The 21,913-nt window shown below is 46.3% G+C and overlaps 1 protein-coding gene across 1 annotated transcript in view; it reads right to left on the reverse strand.

Annotated features, from left to right (window-relative positions):
• The window catches only part of LOC121290179 (anthrax toxin receptor 1-like), a 191,107-nt gene that overhangs the window by 141,951 nt on the left and 27,243 nt on the right, over positions 1–21,913 (reverse strand). The window contains exons 2-6 of the mRNA XM_041210436.1: positions 18,584–18,655; positions 18,288–18,359; positions 8,776–8,857; positions 8,162–8,195; positions 4,412–4,491 (exon numbers count right to left, since the gene is read on the reverse strand). Of these exons, the coding sequence (XP_041066370.1) occupies positions 4,412–4,491; positions 8,162–8,195; positions 8,776–8,857; positions 18,288–18,359; positions 18,584–18,655 (340 nt within the window). The remainder of the gene's footprint in view (positions 1–4,411; positions 4,492–8,161; positions 8,196–8,775; positions 8,858–18,287; positions 18,360–18,583; positions 18,656–21,913) is intronic.

The raw sequence follows: 21,913 nt of genomic DNA on the forward strand, positions 1-21,913 counted from the left end.
CTGTTACAGCACAGAAAGAGGCCATTCGGCCCATCGTGTCTGCATCAGATTTCCAAACGAGCGACTCACCGAGTGCCATTCTCCCACCTCTTCCCCATAACCCTGCGCATTCATCCTTTTCAAATAACAGCCTGATTCCCTTTTGAGTGCTTCATGGAGAATTGAAAAGAGAGCAAGACAGAGGGATGTGGAGAAGGGACAACTGGACCACTCCCGATGATGATAATGAACTGAACGATGGTAATGTGCCTCATTTCTGCTTGCGGGTTTTTCCTGCCATGTTTGCCTGCTTAACAAGTCACTGCAGGCCAGGAGACATTCAATGCATCAGGCATGATAAGTAAGTGCAAATATTTTGATAAGGCTCTCGATTTGGAAAGCTCGGACCTGACCCTCCTCGAAGCAGCTGCAAGTACAGATGCCGTAACAAGTACAGAATGGTTGCCAAGTTGAAGGCAGCCACAGGGGTTCAGAATAGGGTGGAACAACATTTTTTACAAAAATACTCGAGCTGGGTTGCAAAGAATGATGATGGTAGGCGAACCTCTTGATTCAATGACTCCATCACGGCACTCTGCCAGGCATTTGCTATCCTGGAACTATGTGACCCACAGCCTTGACTGACCGGCCAAGTGTCATCGAGTGAAGCATCTCATACTCAGGTTCAATTCAGTAGGCTCATGCAACCTGTACAAGCGGTTTAAGCTTCATTTCAAGTACGTGAGCCAGCAGCAGGACAAAATGCACGGGTAATGAGCTAACTAACAACAGAGGTAGACTGGGGAGTTATTGCCTGAGGTAAATAGGCAACAGCAGTTAAAGGAAACAGAACATGAATATCAAGGGAAAAAAAGGTGTAAAATGAGGAGAATTGGGGGTGGGTTATTGAGATCGATGCCATCATTCCTGGTATCTGAGCGAGGAAGCCGAATTTCGAAGATTTGAATAATTTCAGCCCCATCTTGTTTCCTTCTCTTTGCATGCCTTGGTCTCAGTCTTGTCATTGTCATATTTTTGCTTTCAGGCAGCAGCCATTCACCATTCTGCCCTGCCTTCTTCTGAGGCAGTCCCTCGGGATCAAGAGTGGCTCACTTCCACCCTGGTTCGATGGCTGATGAGCCCAATGCCTGACCTGCAGACTCTGTCACACGTGGGGCAGGTGTGGTGCTTGAAGGGTTGGGTGGGTGAGTTATTTGGAGGTTCGTGCACCCTCTCCAACACTTTGACTTCACCGCTGCATGTCCCTGGCGAAGTCTCTTGATGTGTTCGGTCCCAATAAGCCTGCTGCCTTTTGGCATGTCACAATTTAGTCAGGGGCTCCCGTGTGTCCGTCATTCACAACCCCTCTCTTAACTTATCCCATTCCATCTCCCTTTGGCTTTGAACACCCACCCCCACACCCAAACCACCCCGGCCAACTTTTTTACATGTGAATGCCTCCTGTCTCATCACAGACCTTCCCTTTGGCTCTTCTTGCGCCCTCCCCCATTGGACCAACATAAAACCCACCACATATCTAACTTTTCCCAGTTCTGATGAAAGGCCATTGATCCGAAAGGTGAACTTTGTTCCTCTAGCCACAGATGCTGCCCAACCTGCTTAAGTATTTCCAGCATTTTCTGTTTTTATTTCAGATTTCTAGCATCTGCAGTGTTTGGTTTTTATGCTAGAGGCAGAGCAGGTTGAGAGGGTGTTACAACACTGTAGCCACAAATTTTTGACCTGTGCTTCCAGGGATTAAGGATTCTTCCTGCTAATGCCTTCTTCATTGTGTGGATTGTCATCTGCTGATCTGACTTGCTGACTGGGAATTGCCAGGCCCCAAAGAAAAATTGCAGGTTCCTGAAGGGAGGTGTCAATAAGGTGGGTCCCAGGACACTGTGCAAGCCTTGCCTGCTCACACCCAGCTGCACTTAGGCTGCGCAACTCCGTGGAGATTTGTGACCAGAAGCAAAGTTTTAAACAAAGTTAATTCAGGGAAATTAAATCTTCTATTATTGACATCAGTTTAAACGGGTCACCATTACAGCCTCCAATTCCTCATTCTGATTAGATTGATGAATTGCCCTGTGTCATTTTTCTCCTCCCTCCCTTGTTTTCACTTCATTTCAAGAGGTGAATAGGTGCAGTCGTCTACTTTATCATCCATTGTCAGATGGGCAAGTATAGCATGGGATAGATGCTCCCTCAGTGCTGCATTCCTTAATCTAGCACAGGATAACGAACATGCAAATGAGGTCTTGAATGATGAACAGCTTTGTCCCTTGTGAATGGTTCTTGAGTTCATTTTGCACACCAAGATTTTACTCACAATAACAGAGGGAAGTTGTGTGAAGCTGGAGACACAGCCAACAACAACATGTATTCTTATAGCACCGTAAGCAGAACAAAAAAAATTCCAAGGCACTTCACAGGGGCACTATATAATTTGACACAATGCTGCTTATGCAGGCATTCGGGGCAGGTGCCCAAAGGTTTGGTCAAGCAGAAACAGAGTTAACGTTACAAGACCAATATGACTCATCTTCAAAAGAAGAATCATACGGACTCAAAACATTAACTCTGTTTCCATCTCCACCGGCGCTGCCAAACCTGTTGAGTTTTTCCAGCATTTTCTGTTCTTATTTCAGAATTCCAGCATCTGCAGAATTTTGCTTGTATTTTAGCTTGGTAAAAGAAGTGGGTTTTTAAGCAGTGTCTCAAAGGAGGAGGGAGACAGAGAGAAGTTTAGGGAGAGAATTCCAGAACTCAGGGACCAGGCAGCTGAAGGCACAGCCACCAATGATGAAGTGATTAAAGCTAGCAATACTCAAGAGGTCAGAATTAGCAGAATGCAGATGTGTAAAAGCCACAAGATATCACCAAATTGGCCGGAATTACAGGAGCTGCTCTGCAGTCCCAGAAGTTTTTGGTTGTCACAAGTCTTCACAGTTTGACAGAAAGTACACTTGAAAAAGGAAAGACAGATACACAGTAGGTCATCAATATACGATGCTAGACAAGCAAGTTAATTATTGGGTGAACAGTCTTTCTCAAATGTATGTATCCAAAAAAAGGATAACCATTCAGAAATGGTGAGTTGAAGGTTCTGCTCTAAACAAAGGGAACAAAGACTGCATGGATGAAGTCACTTTCTCAATAGCCTTAAACGGAGAGAAATGGTTTCCCTTTAAATCAGAGGCATCTAATATATTTTTAGTCTTTGAGGGCCAGCTAGATCCATAGGGCGAAGCCTTGAGATAAGGTTCAAGTCAACTTTCTTATTTGTTTGCACATATCTCAGGCTGTGCATTCCGACCTGCTCTTGGTGTCCTGACTTTGACTTCCCGATCAAAAATTGCCATGCTAAAAAAAAATCATCCTTTCCAAATGCCTTAAATTCAAACAGAACAGATCAACAGAATAAAAGCTGTGACTCTTTTCTCTGGGAAAGGCGGATTGAGGAATGCCCTAATACAGGACTTCAAGACCAGAGTGGATGGAAAGAAGATGTTTCCAATTGCATATGAGACCAAAACATGAGGCCATAAACAAGATCATCACAAGCAAATCCAATTCAGGAGAAATTTCTTGACCCAGAGGGTGGTCAGTATGTAGAACTTGCTACAATAGGTTGTATTTCAGGCAAATAGCATAAATATATTTAAAGACAAGCTAGATAAACATTGGGGGCAGGTGGGGGTGGTGTGTAAAAGGAATAGAAGGATACGCTGACAGGGTGAGATGAAGACGGGTAGCAGGAGGCTTGAGTGGGGCGTAAATACTAGCATGGAGCTGCCAGGCTGAATGACCTCTTTCTGTGGTGTAGATGCTATGTAAATATACAGAGTGTGTTGGCTGGGCTCTGTTGGCCAGAAAAAGCTGAGAGGTGATCATTTCAACCTACCAGCCTTCATAATATCTCCCACACCAACAGATATTTCCATCCAGATTGGCAGGAGATTTACTCTGTACGTAAACCTACACTGCACCTTAGCATGAGGAGTGCTTGATTCTGATAATAAGTCACAACTAGAATAGCTGTGTATCTCCAACCAGAAAAAAAATTTGAAAACAAAAGAACGAGGAGAAAGGCAACCCAAGAATTAATTAGCTAAGCGATATAGATCCTGACAGAAATAGGGAATTGAACTTAAGGTCAAAGAACATGCCATTTCTACTCGGCTGCAGCAAACAAGCCAAGAACCAAATTGTTAGTTTATAAGTAAAGTTTAACTGTATATGGTTGAAATTTTCCTATCCTACAGATTCGCTTTGAATGTCATGCATTTTCAATTTCTTCCTTGACACATTCTTTGCACATATGTTTCTTTTTAAATTCCACACATTTCCCTGGCCAGGCGATGGGGAGTGGGGACGAGATTCCATCACAAATAACTCCTACTCTTCAGATTTGACACAAGCTTCTTACCTCTCGCTCAGCGTAGTAGAAGAGATTCTCCATCAGTTCGCCATCTGTCAGAGCAATGATGACACTGGCAGTCCTGTATCCTGTGTTGTGAAATATAGTCAGTTACTTTCGGGGAGCATTGCTCGTGTAGCAAAAAAAAACCACCCTGATGTCACCTTGGGATGTTGACACTGGGGCCAACAACCACTCACTTTAACCCTCTGAGCACTGAATTCCTATGTCAGCCTTTGGAGGCCATAACCGGCGACACAAAAGCACAACACTGCAGGGATGCTGGAAATCTGCAACAGAAATGGATTCATGGTGCAAGGTCACAGGGGGCGGGAATGGGACAGGTAAAGAAACAAAATATCTATCTAGATGACATGTGAAGGGCAGGATAGCTGTCGTCCAAACACAAAATAAAGGAAATAAGAAGGAAATGAGAAAAAAAACAAACTAAAATAAACCAAGCAGCAAAGTAAGGGCAGAGGTTGTGATCTAAAGTTGTGGAACTTAATGTTGAGTTAGGAGACTGTACAGTGCCCCATCAAAAGGTAAGGTGCAGGTCCTCGAGCCTGCATTGAACTTCATGAGAACACTGCAGCAGGCTGAGGACAGAAAGGGCAGAGTAGTAGCAAGTGGAGAGTTGAAACGACAAGTGACTGGAAGCTCAGCGTCACTCTGCACTGCTTCTCCTTCCACACAAGGCAATCACCGCTCCCACCATCTTCACAAACGTCCCAACTTCCTTTCACTCCTTTAACCTGATCTCTAAAAATGGGCCAATTGGGAGTCACTCCCTAATCCCACATGTTATTAACCTGAGGCTGTATCAGTGGGGTCCCTCTTGAGCATCCGGTGGTGTATGACAATGGCTGTGGTTGTGTGAAGTGAAGCGGATCTGTTCGACAAATGGATTCCCACTTGCATCCTGCCAACAAATGGCTGAACCTTGAGGATCGTGGATCGAAACTTCTGGGATGTGTCCAGGAAGATTCAGGACGGCAGCTACTTGGAGATTTGTCACCATTGCAGTTTTATTTATGGTTTCGGGGGAAGTGGAAAATCTACAGGGCAGAAGGAGGCCATTCGGCCCATTACATCTGTGCCATCAGAAAAAGAGCTCATCAGCTTTATCCTACTTTCCAGCCTTTGGTCCATAGCCCTGTGGGTTACACCACTTCGGATGACTGTGGCAGGAAGGCACTAAGCAGAGACTTGGCATGGGAACATGTACTTGTATGTCCATGACATTGTATCCACCATGACGGGGCTGCCAGGATAGCTGGTTGCCTGTCACACCTTCACCACTCAATGGGCTACAGAATGGGTGCCCATTGACGACTGGCAACAAGGCACTCTGACAAATTTGATTGTGATTCGCACTGCACCTCATAGTAATGGCAAGGAGGCACTGCTGTTAAACCTCTGTTTGTCAGTTGTCCGTTGACCAGTAAGTCCTCTTTTTGGGAGGGGGAGACAGACGGGCTAAGGTGGCTCCAAGGTTACATGGCTGCAGTTGGATATTCCTCTGTGACAGGTGAGGCAATCCCATAACTGAACTAAGAATGAAAAGATGCTGGAAACACTCAGCGGGTCAGGCAGCATCTGTGGAGGGAGCAACAAAGTTAACCCATTCAGGTCGAGACGGGCGTGGGAGGGGGCAGGAAGAACACAAGGGAAGTTCTGAATTTGGGTGGAGGGCAGGAGAGATGAAATAACAAAAGATTTCATGATGCAACGGTGGTAATGGGTAAAGAAATGAAAGGTTGTGTCCAAATGAGATGTGAAGGGCAAATAGCAGTAACTGAGCCAGGCATGTCTACAGTAAACCAAGACATGGTTAATGTTTGATTGACCAACATGGCTCATCAAAGGAACCTAAAGCAATAGACCTGTTACCCGGGGTGAGAATTTTTCTCACTCAGCTCCAGGTTATCCTCAAAACCAATGCCTGAATGGGTACCACGCTCCTGGTTGGGTATCTCATGGTTTTTCCTGGGTAAAGACCAGTTGGAAAAGAAACTAAACAAAATGGAGCTTGCACAGAGCCAGTATGTACGATTAACAGAGAGGACATTTTAATGTCTTGACCAACTGCGGCATCGCTTTATTTACTGGCATTGGTGGAAACCTTCTTCCTTGAGCTGGCCTTCTCCTGCCCACCCTGTCTCACTCAGGGCAGTGATGTCAATGTCATAGAGCCAGAGCTATGATAGCGGTGCCACATTCTGGTCTGTCCGTGCCGGGGTTGTCCGTGAGAGTGCTGATGTTCCAGGTACTGGAATTCATTTTGAGGGACGGAAGATGGATTCCTTTAACGTGGGGAGGCCGTTGCACACCGACTACCGCACGGTCCTAACGGACCAATGACAGGGATAGCTGAGACGATTGGAGACCAGTATCTGAACATCCCACCTACCCGCTTCTTCAAACACTGCCTGCCCCACCTGTGGCAGAGTGCGCGGATCCAGCATAGGACATTTTATTCACCTCAGAGCCCACAGCCCCGGAGGGGAAGGAAGTCATCCTCAGTCCTCAGGGACTGCCTCAGAAGAAGAAATTGGTGGAAATGCTATCAGGGTAAATAGGGTATCAGGTACCTCGCCTGGTTTTTAGAGTGAAAGTGACAAGTCACACCTTCGCTCACCAACTTACGTTGGCTTCCAAACCAACCACACCTCGATTTTAAAATTCTTAGCCTTATTTTTAAATCCTTTCCTTGCTCCTCCCTATCTCTGTAATCTCCTGCAGCCCCACATCCCCCTGAGACCTCTGCTCTCCTTTAATTCTGGCCTCTTGAGCATTCCTGATTTTCATTGCTTCGCCATTGGTAACCATACCATCAGCTGCCAAGACCCGAAGCACTGGAATTCCCTCCGGACACCTCTTTGTCCGCAAGGAAATGCTCCTTAAAATCTACATTTCAACCGAGTTTTCAGCTATTTGCTCTAACGTCTCCTTCTGTATCTCGATGTTAAGTTGTGTTGGATAATCACTCCTGTTAAGCACCTTGGGATGTTTTGCTATGTTAATGGTGCTATTTAAATGCAAGTTCCATTTGTTGTTGATTGATACAACTACTTAATAATCCCTGCTGGCAGTTGAACTGGTACAAGCTGATATTAGAGGGCATTGCTGAGACCACATCTGGAATTCTGTGTACAGTGCTGGTCTCTTTAATTAAGGAAAGATGTAAAAGCATTGGAAGCAGTTCAGAGAAGGTTTACTAGGCGAATATCTGGAATGAGAAGGTTGTCTTATGAGGAAAGGCTGGACAGGCTAAGCTTGTATTTTCTAGAATTTTTAAGAATAAGAGGAAACTTGATTGAAACGTATGTGAAAAGGATGTTTCCTCTTGTGGGAGTGTCTAGAACTAAGGGCCACTGTTTCAAAATAAGGGGTCGCCCATTTAGGACAGAGATAAGGGAAAAAAAACTCTGAGGGGTGAGAGACTTTGGAATTCTCTTCCTCAAAAGGTGGTTGAGGCAGAGTCTTTGAATATCTTTAAGGCAGAGGTAGATAGATTCTTGCTAAGCGAAGGGGTAAAAAGTTATCAGGGGTAGGCAGGAATGTGGAGTTGAGGTTACATTCAGATCAGCCATGATCTTATTGAATGGCATAGCAGGCTCGAGAGGCCAAATGGCCTGCCGACTCCAGTTCCTAATTTGTATGTTTGTATGTATATTTGTATGTTACAATGAGGGACATCCTTTGTGGCATGACCTGAGTATGCCATGATCATACATGCACTATAATTGCCCTTACCTTCAGCACTTGAGTAGTAGATCTGTTCACTAGCCTGTAAGAAAATGAAACATTAGAATGAGAGATGCTCACAGGGGTCAGAATCAGGGCAGTGTGCGTGTAAATCCATGTTCGGAAACTCTTTAGCATAGTGTGGGCAACAGGTTGAGAGCCCTAACATTGCTGTTCAATCCCCAGCCAACTAGGTTAGGCCCTGAGACCAGAGCCTTTCTCTAGGAGGTGAAAGAGTCCATAAACACAGAGCAGGGGTGGGGTCACGCTAATCTCATACCATGCTCTGACTGCAATGGCAGCTGTTGCCCTTGTGGGTGAGTCCCTGCCTTTTACAGGTACATCTGACAACTTGAATGAGCAGTACTGGTGACAGAGTGATGTGGAGGAATGGCCATGGGCCATTGTTAAACTCTGCCCTAAAATAGTTAAAGATCAAGGTTTTGTTTGTCCACCCCACTGCAGAGGGAGAGTACCATAAACAACGGCTCGTGCTTGACTGCAATTGCCAGATGGGAAATACTATTCTTCTCCAGGATCTTTAGCCTTTCCCCCACCTCCACCCAGACCTGCCCACAGTTCTCCCATAAAATGCACGTGGCAAAGCAGCATGCAGACTGTACCCTCTCAAAGCCTTCATGCATGTAGGTGTCCCCTCCAGGCTGCACCATTTGAAGCTCCTCCAGTCCTTGGCGAATCCGTTCCCTTTTGGAAAAAGGCGATTTTTTAAAAAGGGTTACATTTCTAACATCTTCTTAACAAAAACATTTCTGATTATCTGCATTCACATCACTCTTGTTTCTTTGGAGATTTGAACCTGGACTTTGCATTACATAACTGATCAGAATGAGTTCCTTGATATTTCATTCTGTAATTGCTTAGACAGCACCTTCCAAACCCACGACCACTACCATCTAGAAGGACAAGGGCAGCAGGTAGATGGGAACACCACCACCACCTGGAAGTTCCCCTCCAAGTCACTCACCATCCTGACTTGGAAATATATTGGCCGTTCCTTCACTGTCACTGGATCAAAATCCTGGAACTCCCTCCCTAACAGCACTGTGGGTGTACCTGCATCACATGGACTGCAGCAGTTCAAGAAGGCAGCTCACCACCACCACCTCCTCAAGGGCAATTAGGGATGGGCAATAAATGCTGGCCCAGCCAGCAAAGCCCACATCCCATGAATGAATTAAAAAAAAATTGTTGGCTTGCAAACACTTTACCTCTAATGTATGAAATTTTTCTCCTCTGTTTCAATGGGGTAATGACAACATTTAAATAACTGCTAATGGAATTTTGCTGGAATGTTAATATTCCCATAGCTTAGATTTTGAAACTCTGATGTCTGATCAGTTCGGATGTCATGAAGCTTTGTGTAATGCCAGACTAACCTGCCAGACATCGATTAAAATATTTTAAACTTGGTTTTATAAATTGTTGTCCAAAACATGAATTCTGCAGTTGAAACATGCTATGCACAGAGATCTGGGTCCCTTTCCTCTTGAAAAGGGGCAGCTGAGGTGAGACCTCACAGAGGGCTTTAAAATGATGAAAGGTTTTGACAGAGTGGATACAGAGGGAATGTTTCCTCTTGCGGAGAAGAGCAGAACGAGTGGTTGTCAATATAAGACAGTCACCAAGAGTAGGGAATTCAAAAGAAACTTCTTCACCCAAAGAGGGGTGAGAATGTGGAACTCACAACCATAGGGAATGGTTGAGCTGAGTGATACTTTGCGACGAAGCTAGATAAGCATATGAAGAAGGGAATAGAGAGTTACGATGATAGATTTAAATGAAAGATGAGAGGAGGCTTGAGTGGAGCATAAACACTGGCATGGACTGAAAGGCCTGTTTCTGTGTCTGTACATCATATAGAATGTAATTTAATCAGACTGACATAGGTGTGTATTGAAGAGTACAGCTTCTTCAAGGTGATACCAGGCTGATCGGCAACAATTCCGAACTCGAGACTTAACTGATGGCACAGCTGGTGATGGGTGTGAAACTGAACCACATGCAATGGATACATGCCCATGAGAGAGGGCTCAGGGCTGACTCTGATAGGCTGAGACAACAGGGCCATCCACGCATGTGCAACAGGCACTAGTCTGTCATGTAACTCACTCAATGTCTGCACTGAGCGATGAAGAATGTCAAGGCATTGTAGAGTAGCCCAGAACACTGGTGACACACAAGTGATAGGCAATGACCATCTCCAGCAAGGCAGAATCTAACCATCTCCCCTTGACGTTCCATGGCATTATCATCGCTGAATCTCCCACAATCAACATCCTGGGGGGTTACCATTGACCAGAAACTGAACTGGACTATCCATATAAATACTGTGGCTACAAGAGCAAGTCAGAGGCTAGAAGTCATGTGGCTCCACACTCCCCAAAGCCTGTCCATCATCTACAAGGCACAAGTCAGGAGTGTGATGGAATACTCTTCACTTGCCTGGATAAATGCAGCTCCAACAACACTCAAGAAACTAAGAAACTAGACACCATCCAAGACAAAGCAGTCCACTTGATTGGCACCACATCTACAAACAATCACTCTCCCCACCACTGACGTACAGTGGCAGCAGTGTGTACCATCTACAAGATGCACTGCAGGAACTCACCAAGGCTCTTTCGACAGCACCTTCAAAACTCACAAACTCTACCACGGAGAAGGATAAGGGCAGCAACACCTGGAAGTTCCCCTCCAAGCCACACGCCATCCTGACTTGGAAATATATTGGCCGTTCCTTCACTGTCGCTGGGTCAAAATCCTGGAACTCCCTCCCTAACAGCAACGTGGGTGTCCCTACACCACAGGGATTGCAGCGGTTCAAGAAGGCAGCTCACCACCACCTTCTCAAGGGCAACTAGGGATGGGCAACAAGTGCTGGCCCAGCCAGCAAAGCCCACATCCCGCGAATCAATAAAAAAAAACAATCTCACCACGAGGTAGTGTTCTCAGCAGAAATTAAATTGGGGAAGCAAAACAAGAACTTAATTCCTCCCAAATAAAAATTTCTACTGATGGATCCTCATCGGAGCAAAGGGCTTGCAATTGTAGGAAGCTGACAGGAAATGTTCAGCAATATTATTTTTGCTTTCTGGTTTAGCGCAGGGCACACTGGGATGCGGGGAGTCGGCAGATGTGACTGTTCCAACATAGAACGCTTGAATGAAAAAAGACTAGTTCCAGCGCTGTCTGCTGATAATGAAAATAATGATATTAGCTTTCATGAGGAGCAGGATGGAGGAAGCTTATTCAGCAACAGCGAAGAACTGATAGAAGCGGTTTGATTGGCTCAGCGAGTAGTCCTTTGGCAAAGGAGGGTCAAAAAGTCAAGCGGTGCCAGCTAATTTTGGCAGGCAGATGTGAATGACGTTACATCATGCCTCTACAGTTTTCCTTGGACTCTTTTCCAAACACAATATGAATAAGCTTCAAACATTTGGCTCCTCACAGGATGAATCCAACCGCTGGTTGGTCCTCTTTTAAAATTGACTTCTTGCCAGCGGACTGAGATGTGAAGATATTGAATTTTACTGTTATAAGCAGCCCAGCTGAAAGGCCAATGCACTTAGCGTAGGACAGCACCAAGGCAAAGGAAGGAATCTGAAATGGGGAAATAGTGCTGCCTAGCTTCGGATTTTAATAAAGCCTGCAGGTTTCAAGGGTTGCGAGGTTTTCGAGGTCTGAGCGCATCAAGGTCCAAACTCAATGGCTTTGTCAATTTGTTGAGCGTGGGACTGGGGCACAGAGAGCAGAGAGGCTCAGGTCCAAACAGGGGACCAGCCTTTGGGTGTATTTTGAGTGAACATGGTGGTGGCGGTGTTCTATGGGGACCCGGGTTCGAATCCCACCGCGGCAGATGTTGAAATTTGAACCCAATGAAAACCTGGGGCACAATTTTGTCCTTGTCGGGCGGGCGGGCCCCAGAGCGGTGGTGAAGCCGACCGGCACCGATGATCGGGCCCTAACAGTGACTCCGCGCACGCTGCAGCACCGCTGGGGAGGAGCGCGAGCGCTGAAGTTCGCGGGTGTGTGCAGTAAAAGCTCCCTGAGGCACAGAGCCGCCTCAGGAAACTGAAGATTTTTAAGCAGAAAAATAAAGGTAGTTAAAATCATGAAAACTTGTCCCCTCACGTGACTCTGTCACGTGAGCAGGGACAGGTTAAATATGAGCGTGAAAAGTTTTCTATTTTTTTTTAAATCGCTGGTTGAAACCTCGTCCCTCCCGTGGATGAGGTTTCGCAAAAAAAAATGCAGAGGCCGCTCAGCCTTTTCGAACGGTTGGAGGGGCAGCGCAAAATTCGGATCAATCAATTGACTAAGGGCCTTAATAGGCCGTCTCATTGTCGGTGGGTGGGCTGCGGACCCCTGCGCCCGCCCGCTGACTGAAATATTGCTCGAGCGCACTATGACGTCGGGCGAGCGTCATTTTACACTCGTCCGGATCGGGCGCACAACCCGCCTGATGAGAGAAAAATTCTGCCCCCGCAATTTAAAAACTCTGATGATGATGACTGCGAATCCATTGCTGATTGTCGTAAAAAAACCCATCCGATTCACTCATGCCCTTTAGGGAAGGAAATCCACCGCCCTTTCCCGCTCTGGCCGACATTGTGACTCCAGACCCACAGCAATGTGGTTGACTCTTAAATGCCCTCTGAACAAGGACAGTTGGGGATGGGAAACAAATGCTGGCCTAGCCAGCGACGCCCACATACCATGAACGAATTTGAAACAAAAATAGGGGCACTTCAATTTGCCTCAATGTTTCCAGGAGGGGAAGGGCTGATTCCTGGGTGTCTTATGAGGAAAGGTTGGGCTGACACTCAGTGGAGTTTAGAAGAATGGGAGATGATCCTATTGAAACATATCTGAGGCTGAGGAGACTTGATAGGGTGGATACTGAAGGGATGTTTCCGCTTGTGGGGGAGTCTGAAATGAGAGGGAGCAGTTTAAAAATAAGGGTCTTCCATTTAATTATTGAAGTCACTCCTGCGTCAACCTTGACAACACGTTTCGAGGATGAGGAGGCATTTTTTCTCTCTAAGTGTTGTTAATCTGTGGAATTGTCTTTCCCAGAGAGCAGGGAAGGCTGGGTCATTGAATATATTTAATTAGTTAGACAGGTTTTTGATAGACAAAGAAATCGAGGGTATTAGGAGAATTGAGGACGGCCATGATGTTTTTGAATAGAACTAACTGGCCAACTCCTACAACAAAAACAAAAATACCTGGAAAAACCCAGCAGGTCCGACAGCATCCATGGAAAGGAACACAGCCGATGCCTCGAGTCTGTACGATTCCCATTCTGATGGGCAGTCATGCGGACTTGAGGCACCGGCTGTGTTCCTCTCCGTGGATGTTGTCGGACCTGCTGGGTTTTTCCAGGTATTTTTGTTTTTGTTTCAGATTTCCAGCATCCGCAGTATTTTGCTTTTATCTTAGTGGCCAACTCCTACTTCTGTTTCTCACGTTCTTTTGTTGTTATTGGGCATGGTTCCTATTTCCTGGCTATTACCCAAAACCTCTGACACAAGAAGTGTGTGTGTGTGTCTATCTGTTTGTGTGTGCCTGTGTGCGCACACACGTAAGTGTGTGTCTTTGTGTGTGTGTGTCTGTGTGCATGTGTGTGCATTTGCACACATGCATGTGTGTGCGTGAGTGAGTGTATCTGTGTGTGTGTGTGTGTGTCTCTGCATGTGTGCGCGTTTGCGTGTGTGGGTCTGTGTGCATGTGTGTGCACGCACTTGTGTGTCTGTGTGTGTGTATGTCTGTTTGCGTGCGCATGTGTATGTGTGTGTGCGTGGGTGTGTGCAGGTGTGTGTGTACATGTGTGTCTGTGGTGTTTCTGTGTGCATGTCTGCGTGCATGTGTGCGTGCACATGTGTTTGGCTGTGTGCATGAGAGTTTGTGCGTGCACATGTGTATCTGTGTGTGTATGAGTATGTCAGTCAGTTTGTGTCTGTGTTGTGTGTGTACCTTTGTATGTGTGTGTGTGTCAGTCTTTGTGCGTCAATTTGTGTGTCTATGTGTGTTTGTGTGTCTGTGTGAGTGTGTCTGTGTGTTTGTGTCTGTGTGCATGTCTGTGTGCGTGAGTGTATGTGTCTTTAGTGTCAGTGTGTGTGTGTCTGTGTTGTGTGTCTCTTTGTATTTGTGTGTGTGTGTCTGTTTATGTGCGTTTGTCTTTTTGCATGTATGTGTGTGTTTGTGTGAGTGTCTGTGTACGTGTCTGTCTGTGTGTTTTTGTGTCTGTGTGTGTTTGTGTGTCTGTGTGTGTGTGTATGTGTGTGTGTGTGGGGACACTGGGTGAGTCCAGGAAAACGATAGGAAGCTATGGTAGCAGGTGATCTAAGTCTGGGAGAGGAAGGGAGGAGAGGGGAGAAAATTGGAAGAAAATGTTGGGAAAGGGGGAGAAAAGGATGAGTACACATGGAAAGATGGTGTGAGGCAAGTTAAGATTGAGCCTCATTTAAATTTTCCCACCAGCTGGCAGGTCACGTCGGAGGGGATTCCTATATCAATCCCTTCACGTTAAGGCAGCATGTTTGGAGAGCACATAGGCACAGGTTGTATCACAGGCCGTGTGCCTGAAGGCCCGAGCCCTTCCCTGAAGGGATCAGTTGCCTCATTCGGGAGTACAGCCGTCGGGAGAAAAGCACCTTTCTCCAACCTTTCTTCAACCTTTCTCCCAGCTGCATAATGAGTTGTGAGGTCTTTGTGTGGTGGTCTGGGGCTTGTGGCAATAGCATAATGGTGGCCACGTCCTAATTAGGCAAGTGACCACTGACCCTGTGGGATTTGAACCTAAATTTGGGAATCTCCCAAACCCAGGGACACTGGTCCTTTCATTTGGAAAGGCAGGCAGGAGGATCCTATTGGAAAATGAATAATGCTGTTTGATTAAGCTGGGTTGGAATCAATCTTTTCTGCTAAGTATATTTTTGCAGTCTCAAAGTGTTGAGTTGGCTTCCCTGCCCTGAAGTTTGTTGCTGCGTCTCTGATTAATTCTGACTGTTTGGAAGGGCAATGCTGAAAGCGGAGAAAGCAGATTTGGAAACTGGCAATACTGATTTCCAAGCTGCTCATTTGGTTAGACATTGTCCCTGAATGGAGTTGAAAGAAACTCAAGACAAACCCGCTATGAAGGGTTGAATCTGTCCTGTCTCCACAGCTCTCTGAGCCACGGTGCAGAGTTTGAAAATAACTTTGAGGCTTGGCAAGAGCGCTGACCTCGCCATCTTCCTACCTGGGCTGGGATTTTCCAGCCCCGTCGTGGGCGAGTCCATTGACTTGCAGCGGGACCGGAAGATTCCGTTGGTGGGCAGGTGCAGAAAATCCCGCCCCTGGTCTTTCCCAACCCCCTAATCTTAGTGTGCGCGAGTACACACAACTGCTTCTTCTGCTCAACCCAGTCTGACACACTCATCCTGCTCCCCTCTGAAGAAGAGTCATATGGGCTTGAAACATTAACTCTGTTTCTCTCTCCACAGATGCTGCCAGAGCTGCTGAGTTTTTGCCAGCATTTTATGTTTCTACTTTATATTCAGAGCAGGCAAGATTCTTCACATCTGTGGTACGAGAGTGTCCACCCACTGCCCACCAGCCCAGGGTAACTCCGATGTATCAACTAATTGCAAACCGGGCACTGAGGTGAAAAATTACATCCTTTGCTGGGTGAAAGCCTTCAGTTAACTCCCAGCCTTACATGTCCAACTTCCTAATGTTTTGTCATCTGAGTCTCCCAACTCTGATCTCAGTATCATTTTTTGCCTAACATTGCTCATGATCCCATTTACCCATTGTGCAGAGAAGCATAAAACTTTGGTTAAATTCAGGTGAATCATTTCAACAATATTCATCAATACATCCTCATGTAAATGGACGCCAGGATCCACGTGTACGGAGACTTGAGACTCAGGAACAGAACTCCAGGCACATACATAGGGAGCCAAAAGTCAGTTCAGTACAGCACTGAGGGTGCAGAGAACAAGCCTGAATCTCCACAAGGTGGCAGATGGAATAATTTTCATTGCTGGCCCTCTGAATATTCCAACACATCTTTGGACATCAAAGCACAAGGACCCTCAGAGCAAGAGGAGAGAGATGACAGAACATTAGGAAGTGAGACATGAAAGGCGAGGGAGCAACACCACAATAAACCCACCAAGGCTCCTTCGGCAGCACCTTCCAAACCCACGCCCTAGAAGGACAAGGGGAGCAGACGCATGGGAACACCACCACCTGGAAGTTCCCCTCCAAGCCACTCACCATCCTGACTTGGAAATATATCGCCGTTCCTTCACTGTCACTGGATCAAAATCCTGGAACTCCCTCCCTAACAGCACGGTGGGTGTACCTACACCACATGGACTGCAGCGGTTTGAGGAGGCTGCTCACCACCATCTTTGCAAGGGCAATTAGGGATGGGCAATAAATGCTGGCCCAGCCAGCGATGCCCACATCCCGTGAATGGATTAAAAAAATAATATGGGACAGGTGAGGAGAGGAGAAGACAGGAAATGCAGAGCAGTGCACTGGGGGCTTACTTCTGTCACATTGCTGCTGTCTTCAGTATCCTTCACTCCCGCTGACAAGTTCCCTGTGTACACGCGTATTTTTCCCTCAGTTAAGAGCGCTATTTATCACACATACAGACCTGTCAGTACTGCTTTGCACTGTGATATAGGGACATTCCACATCGACGAAAACTGCCAGCCTGAGGATGTAGAACATCCCCCACACACACCATCCTCACACAGAAAGTACTGGATAGCACTTAGGAGGTTAAACATGAATGATGGGTGCTCCAGGTGCATGTTACTGGTATATATGGCCAGCTCAGTCTATCAGGAAACCAGTAGGTTGGCTTTTGAAGAATGGAACTGGTGAACAGTTTTGTTCTGCAGACTTTACTTGTGGGATCTGACAAAAGACTGCAGCAATAAAGACAGGGCTGCTGTTGCCTTTTGATGGTGGCCATTTGAGAAAGCCAATTAAACCTTCTTCTGGGCTCAGGAAAAAGTCCAAGTCACCAGAATTTGAGGTTAAATGGTGCGTTGTGGGTAACACATGCAAACCGTCCTCTAGTATGGCATCGGTAAATTCACTTATTTTAATTGACTTTTATTGTAACAAATAATTCTGGTTCACGCTGGTCTGGCATCATCAAAGACAGATGTTTTCCTGATTACCTTGTCCTGGACAGCCTTTGCAAACTCCGTACAGTTCCATGGCTGGCCAGAGCAGCAAGTCATCTGATAGTGGAGAGGTATTTATGCTGAATGACTCCTTCTGTGCTTCTTACACTGCCTGACATGCCTAGAATACCTGAATGGTCTGCTCCTCTCCTCTTAGCCATCTCATACCAAGACCTTGTCCATGGGCTAGGGATGGAGGACCTCACTGGCCATTCACTGCCCATCCCAAGTTTGTTGGGGGGGGGTCCATTTGCCTTGATCTATCTGTCCTGTGTGCTGCATGGCTGAATATTAATGCCAACCTTCCGAGGAGTTATTCTTCACAATGGTGGTGAAGCGGCTACAACCTATGATCCTCCAAACTCACATGATGCATGCCCACACCTCCCGCTTTCCAATGGTGACAGAGAACAGGCCAAAATGACATGGGTGTCCTACTCCACTCCAACATGGGTCTATTCAAGTTCTGAGGATAGGCTCTGAGGACCAAAACTGTCTGCCTGGAACATGTGCAGAGAGCTAATGACAAAAATTCTGGTGTGTGGTATATAAGGGCCAATATATAGACTCTGTCCATTTCGCTATTTGCATCTTGGGATTCTTTGTACTTTAATGTTCAGACAGATCTTGGTTAATTGGCAGAAGGACCAGAAATGAAATGAGGAGAGATTGTTTGATGAAGTGAGTTGTCATAATCTTAAATCCACTGAGTGTAAATTAAGAAGGTGAAAATGGTAAATCTAAAAAGGGAATTGGATAAACGAAGGAAAGGGAAAAAAATCCAGGGTTATGGGAAAGAGACAGGGAGTGGGACTCATTGGAAAGGTCTTTTGAAGAGCCAGCAAAGGCATGATGGGCCGAATGTCATTTTATGCTGTCTCATGCCATGAAAACATTGAACCTTCTTGGACGTCACTCACCTATCCTCTGTTAAGGTCATTAGCGTGGTGCCTCTGGTCGAGAAAACAATGAAAGACATTCTCAGCTGAGGGCTGGAAAAGAACAAAACAGGTAGAAGAAAGGGATTCAAAACGCATTAAAGAAAAGGCATTGAAAATAATAACTGTCGCCCTGGGAGATAATGTGGCAGCCATTTTGTGTGCCGCCACATCCCACCGAGAGTCAAGAGTAGCTTTGGAGGACCCAAAAGGCAGATCATTTTGATGCACCGCGTGAAAAAAAAATCTACTTGGAGAAAGATGGGAAGATATTTTACCTGATAAACTTGTGCGCAAGATGGTCAACAAAGAAAAAAATTTCATTCCAGTGATGTTGAACACTCCCAGACCTGAAAGGAAAGTTTAGATTCATCGATTAGTGTTTCAGATGCATTTTTAAACAGTTACACTTTAGATTTTTTTAAACAAACATTTGAAAGCGCTCTGCACAAAATAAATATTTGGCAGAGCAAGCATCATGTGTCATCAATTAATCTTATTTCCATTCAGTGTAAAATGATGGGAGTGATTATGAGGAATAAGTTTGAGGATTATCTGTACCAAAACAGCCTAGCCAATAATAGTCAACTTGGATTTTGATGAAGAGATCATGCCTGATTAACCTCCTTGACTTCTAGAAGGAACTGACAATCTCAGGCAACTATCAGGTTGTGTAACCAGTCCACCAGCTAACAAGTGATAAAGTTCCACATGCAAAACGACCAGTTCAGCTCAAAGTATTGAGAGTGAGAACTCGGTTATGGAAGAGAAACTGGCTGAAGGATTGAAAAATAATGGGCTACTGGTCAGAAGGTTAATGTGGTGACAAGTGTAAGATATTGCACATGGGGAATATCCATTTCCAAGAATAATTGAAGTAGAAAGTGAAGTAGACAATCTGGAGGAGCAGTCAACAGCTGGACAACATAGGCAGAAGTTCGAGGAATTTATGGTCAGGAACGTCCAGTGCAGTGGTCAGAGCGTACCTTGAGTACTGTGTCCAATTCTGGCCACTGAGAAAAATGGAAGATGTGCAACAGCTGCACAGAGAAGAGCCATGAGGCTGATGGGTTCATGTCAGGGGACTGAGTTCTGAGAACAAACTGTACAGGTTTGGTCCTTTCTGTTGTGGAAAGGAGGTACCCAGGAGAACATAAGAAATAGGAGCCAGAGGAGACATGAAGTATCATCGGAAACAGTTTTAGGGTGCATTCAAGAGACTACTGGAAACAAGGTATTCAGGAACTCCCAAAAGTTTATTAACTGTGTACAACTATGTCCAGGGATAGATGAGCAAGAGGATACTTCCAGAACCATCTCTCTGAGTTCTAGAGACATTTATACTACAGAATGGAGCGTCAATCCTTCCCTGCTCTGCAATACGATCTTGGCAGACCTTGGGCTTCACCTCCACTTTCCCTCTCACTGCCAAGATTCCTCGAATCCCTGACAGACCAAAACTCTGTCTATCCCACCCCTAAATATTTTCAATGATGGAGCAGCTTCATCCCTCTGTGGTAGAGAATTCCGAAGATTCACAACCCTTTGGGTGAAGAAATTCCTCCCCATCATAGTCCTTTAACCTGAGGCTGTGCCCATGAAGTGATTGTATACAAGGTACACAAGACTGTAGATGGTATGCAAAAGTTTAAACTGGAATAGAGACAGAACAGGAGGAAAGGGCAGGGGTTCAAAGTCATATCAAAACAAATATCGTCGCACTCAGTTCTTGAGACAGAATTGTGGAAACAAAAAGGTTGCAATCATTGAAGAAAGAACTAGATGTAGCAATGGAAAAAGAGGAGAATTATTCTGGAAGGATGTATAAAGATGGACTGAATGATTTTCCTCACACATAAGTGTTGCAAACTTGGTGCCACTGACACTTTTCAAAGCTTACGAAGGTTTTTTGGTGTTGGGGGGTGGGTGGGGGGCACTGGAGTGATAAGTGCCATCATCAGACTGTATTTCCAGAAATCTGCAACAGAAAGTATTTTCGAGCTGCAGAGTGAGAAACAAAAACTAAAAGAGTGGGCAGACGATGAGAATTCCAGCAAATTTTGGGCATTGTTCCCATTGGTGGAAGGAAAGCACACAGACCACAAATACAAGACAGGTTGGAAAAATGTCTTGCCACAGAAAGTGGTTAGAGTGTGGAATGCTCCGTTTTGTTTTCAATAAAAATTAGGAATTAGATAACTGTTTTAAAAAGAGGAATATTAAATGTGATGTGGGGGGGTGACCAGGAAGGTGGGATTAAGTTAGATAGTTCATATGGGCATAGATTTCACGCTTGGTGTGCGCGCCAAGTCGGCCGGAGCTGAAGCGGATGTGGTCACATTGGGTGGCCAATTAAGGTCCATCCAGCATGAAATGCTCCCTCTCAATGGTCGGGAAGGGCCGGGCCAGGCCAGGGGGTGGTGGTGAGAGCCTGTCGGGCGCCGGTTCTAATGGTGACCCGGCGGGCACTTTAAAACCAGCAGAGGCAACTCCCTGAAGGCTGCCAGGGGAGAATCTTTGGAGTCTCTCCAGGAAACCATTTCATTCGAACAATGGCCTCACCTGCGGCTGGAGGCGGGCGGGAGGGCAAGTCGGGTAGGCACTCAGCTCCCCCCGTCCACACACCATTTCTCAGACGAGTGCCTCGCGGTCCTTATGGAGGAGGTCGTTGTCAGGTGGGACACTCTCGTACTCAGGGATGACAGGAGGAGACCAGAAAAGCCTGGGAGGCGGTGGCAGCCGAGGTCAGCGGCCATGATGTTGTGCGGCACACATGGGCACAGTGTCGCTAAAGGTTCAATCACCTGCTGCTCTCGGCAAGGGTGAGAACCGAGTTGGCATGGATCAGTCTGGAGAAGTTTTAAGGGCTGTCTGTCCCCTCATGTTGCTCAGGGGTGATAGAGTCTGAGCGCCAACTGTCAATGACTCCAGGGCTGGCCAAGGGGGTGAGCCCTGACTGCTTGGACTGAGTGCCTTGCAACTCGAGGGCCACAACCCAGATGTGCCCTGTGAGGTGCTCCTCAGCTGGGGTTGGCCAGGCTGCAATGATGCTGCAGGTAGAGAGTGGACTAATCAATGCTCCTCTGTCCTTTCAGGAGGAGAAGCCATAACACCAACGCAAGAACTAAGACAGGCGGAGGCCCCACCAAACCTCCGCATTCTGATGAGGTACGAGATGGATGCCTTGGAGCTGGAGTGCTGCCACCCACCTCGGTCAGCCGGTCGTGGAGAGACAGGGGTCTCTGATGAAGGTAAGAGTGCAGTGCACAGAGGTGAGACTGTCGGGATGGTGCAAACATTCTTGTGTAGCCTCATCATTAATGGGAACCTCAAACCTGGAGCCCCCATTAATCATTGAAAGGTGATGGCATCACGATGCAGGTCTCCATTGTCTCACCAGGGTGCCTGGCATGCACACTGACAGTGTGATGACTAAAACTAATGATATGTCCTTGTTCTCCCCTAGATTCACCAGCTCGCCCATGAACGCAGGTCCCAGAAGAGCCACCCTTGATGTCAGAGGACCCCTGGGCTTTAGATGCACCTACGTGACACCCTTTCTCTGAACCAGGCACCAACACAGATACCAGCACCTCGGTGGGCATTAG

This window comes from Carcharodon carcharias, chromosome 17 (assembly GCF_017639515.1).
Source record: "Carcharodon carcharias isolate sCarCar2 chromosome 17, sCarCar2.pri, whole genome shotgun sequence".
Classification (NCBI taxonomy): domain Eukaryota; kingdom Metazoa; phylum Chordata; class Chondrichthyes; order Lamniformes; family Lamnidae; genus Carcharodon; species Carcharodon carcharias.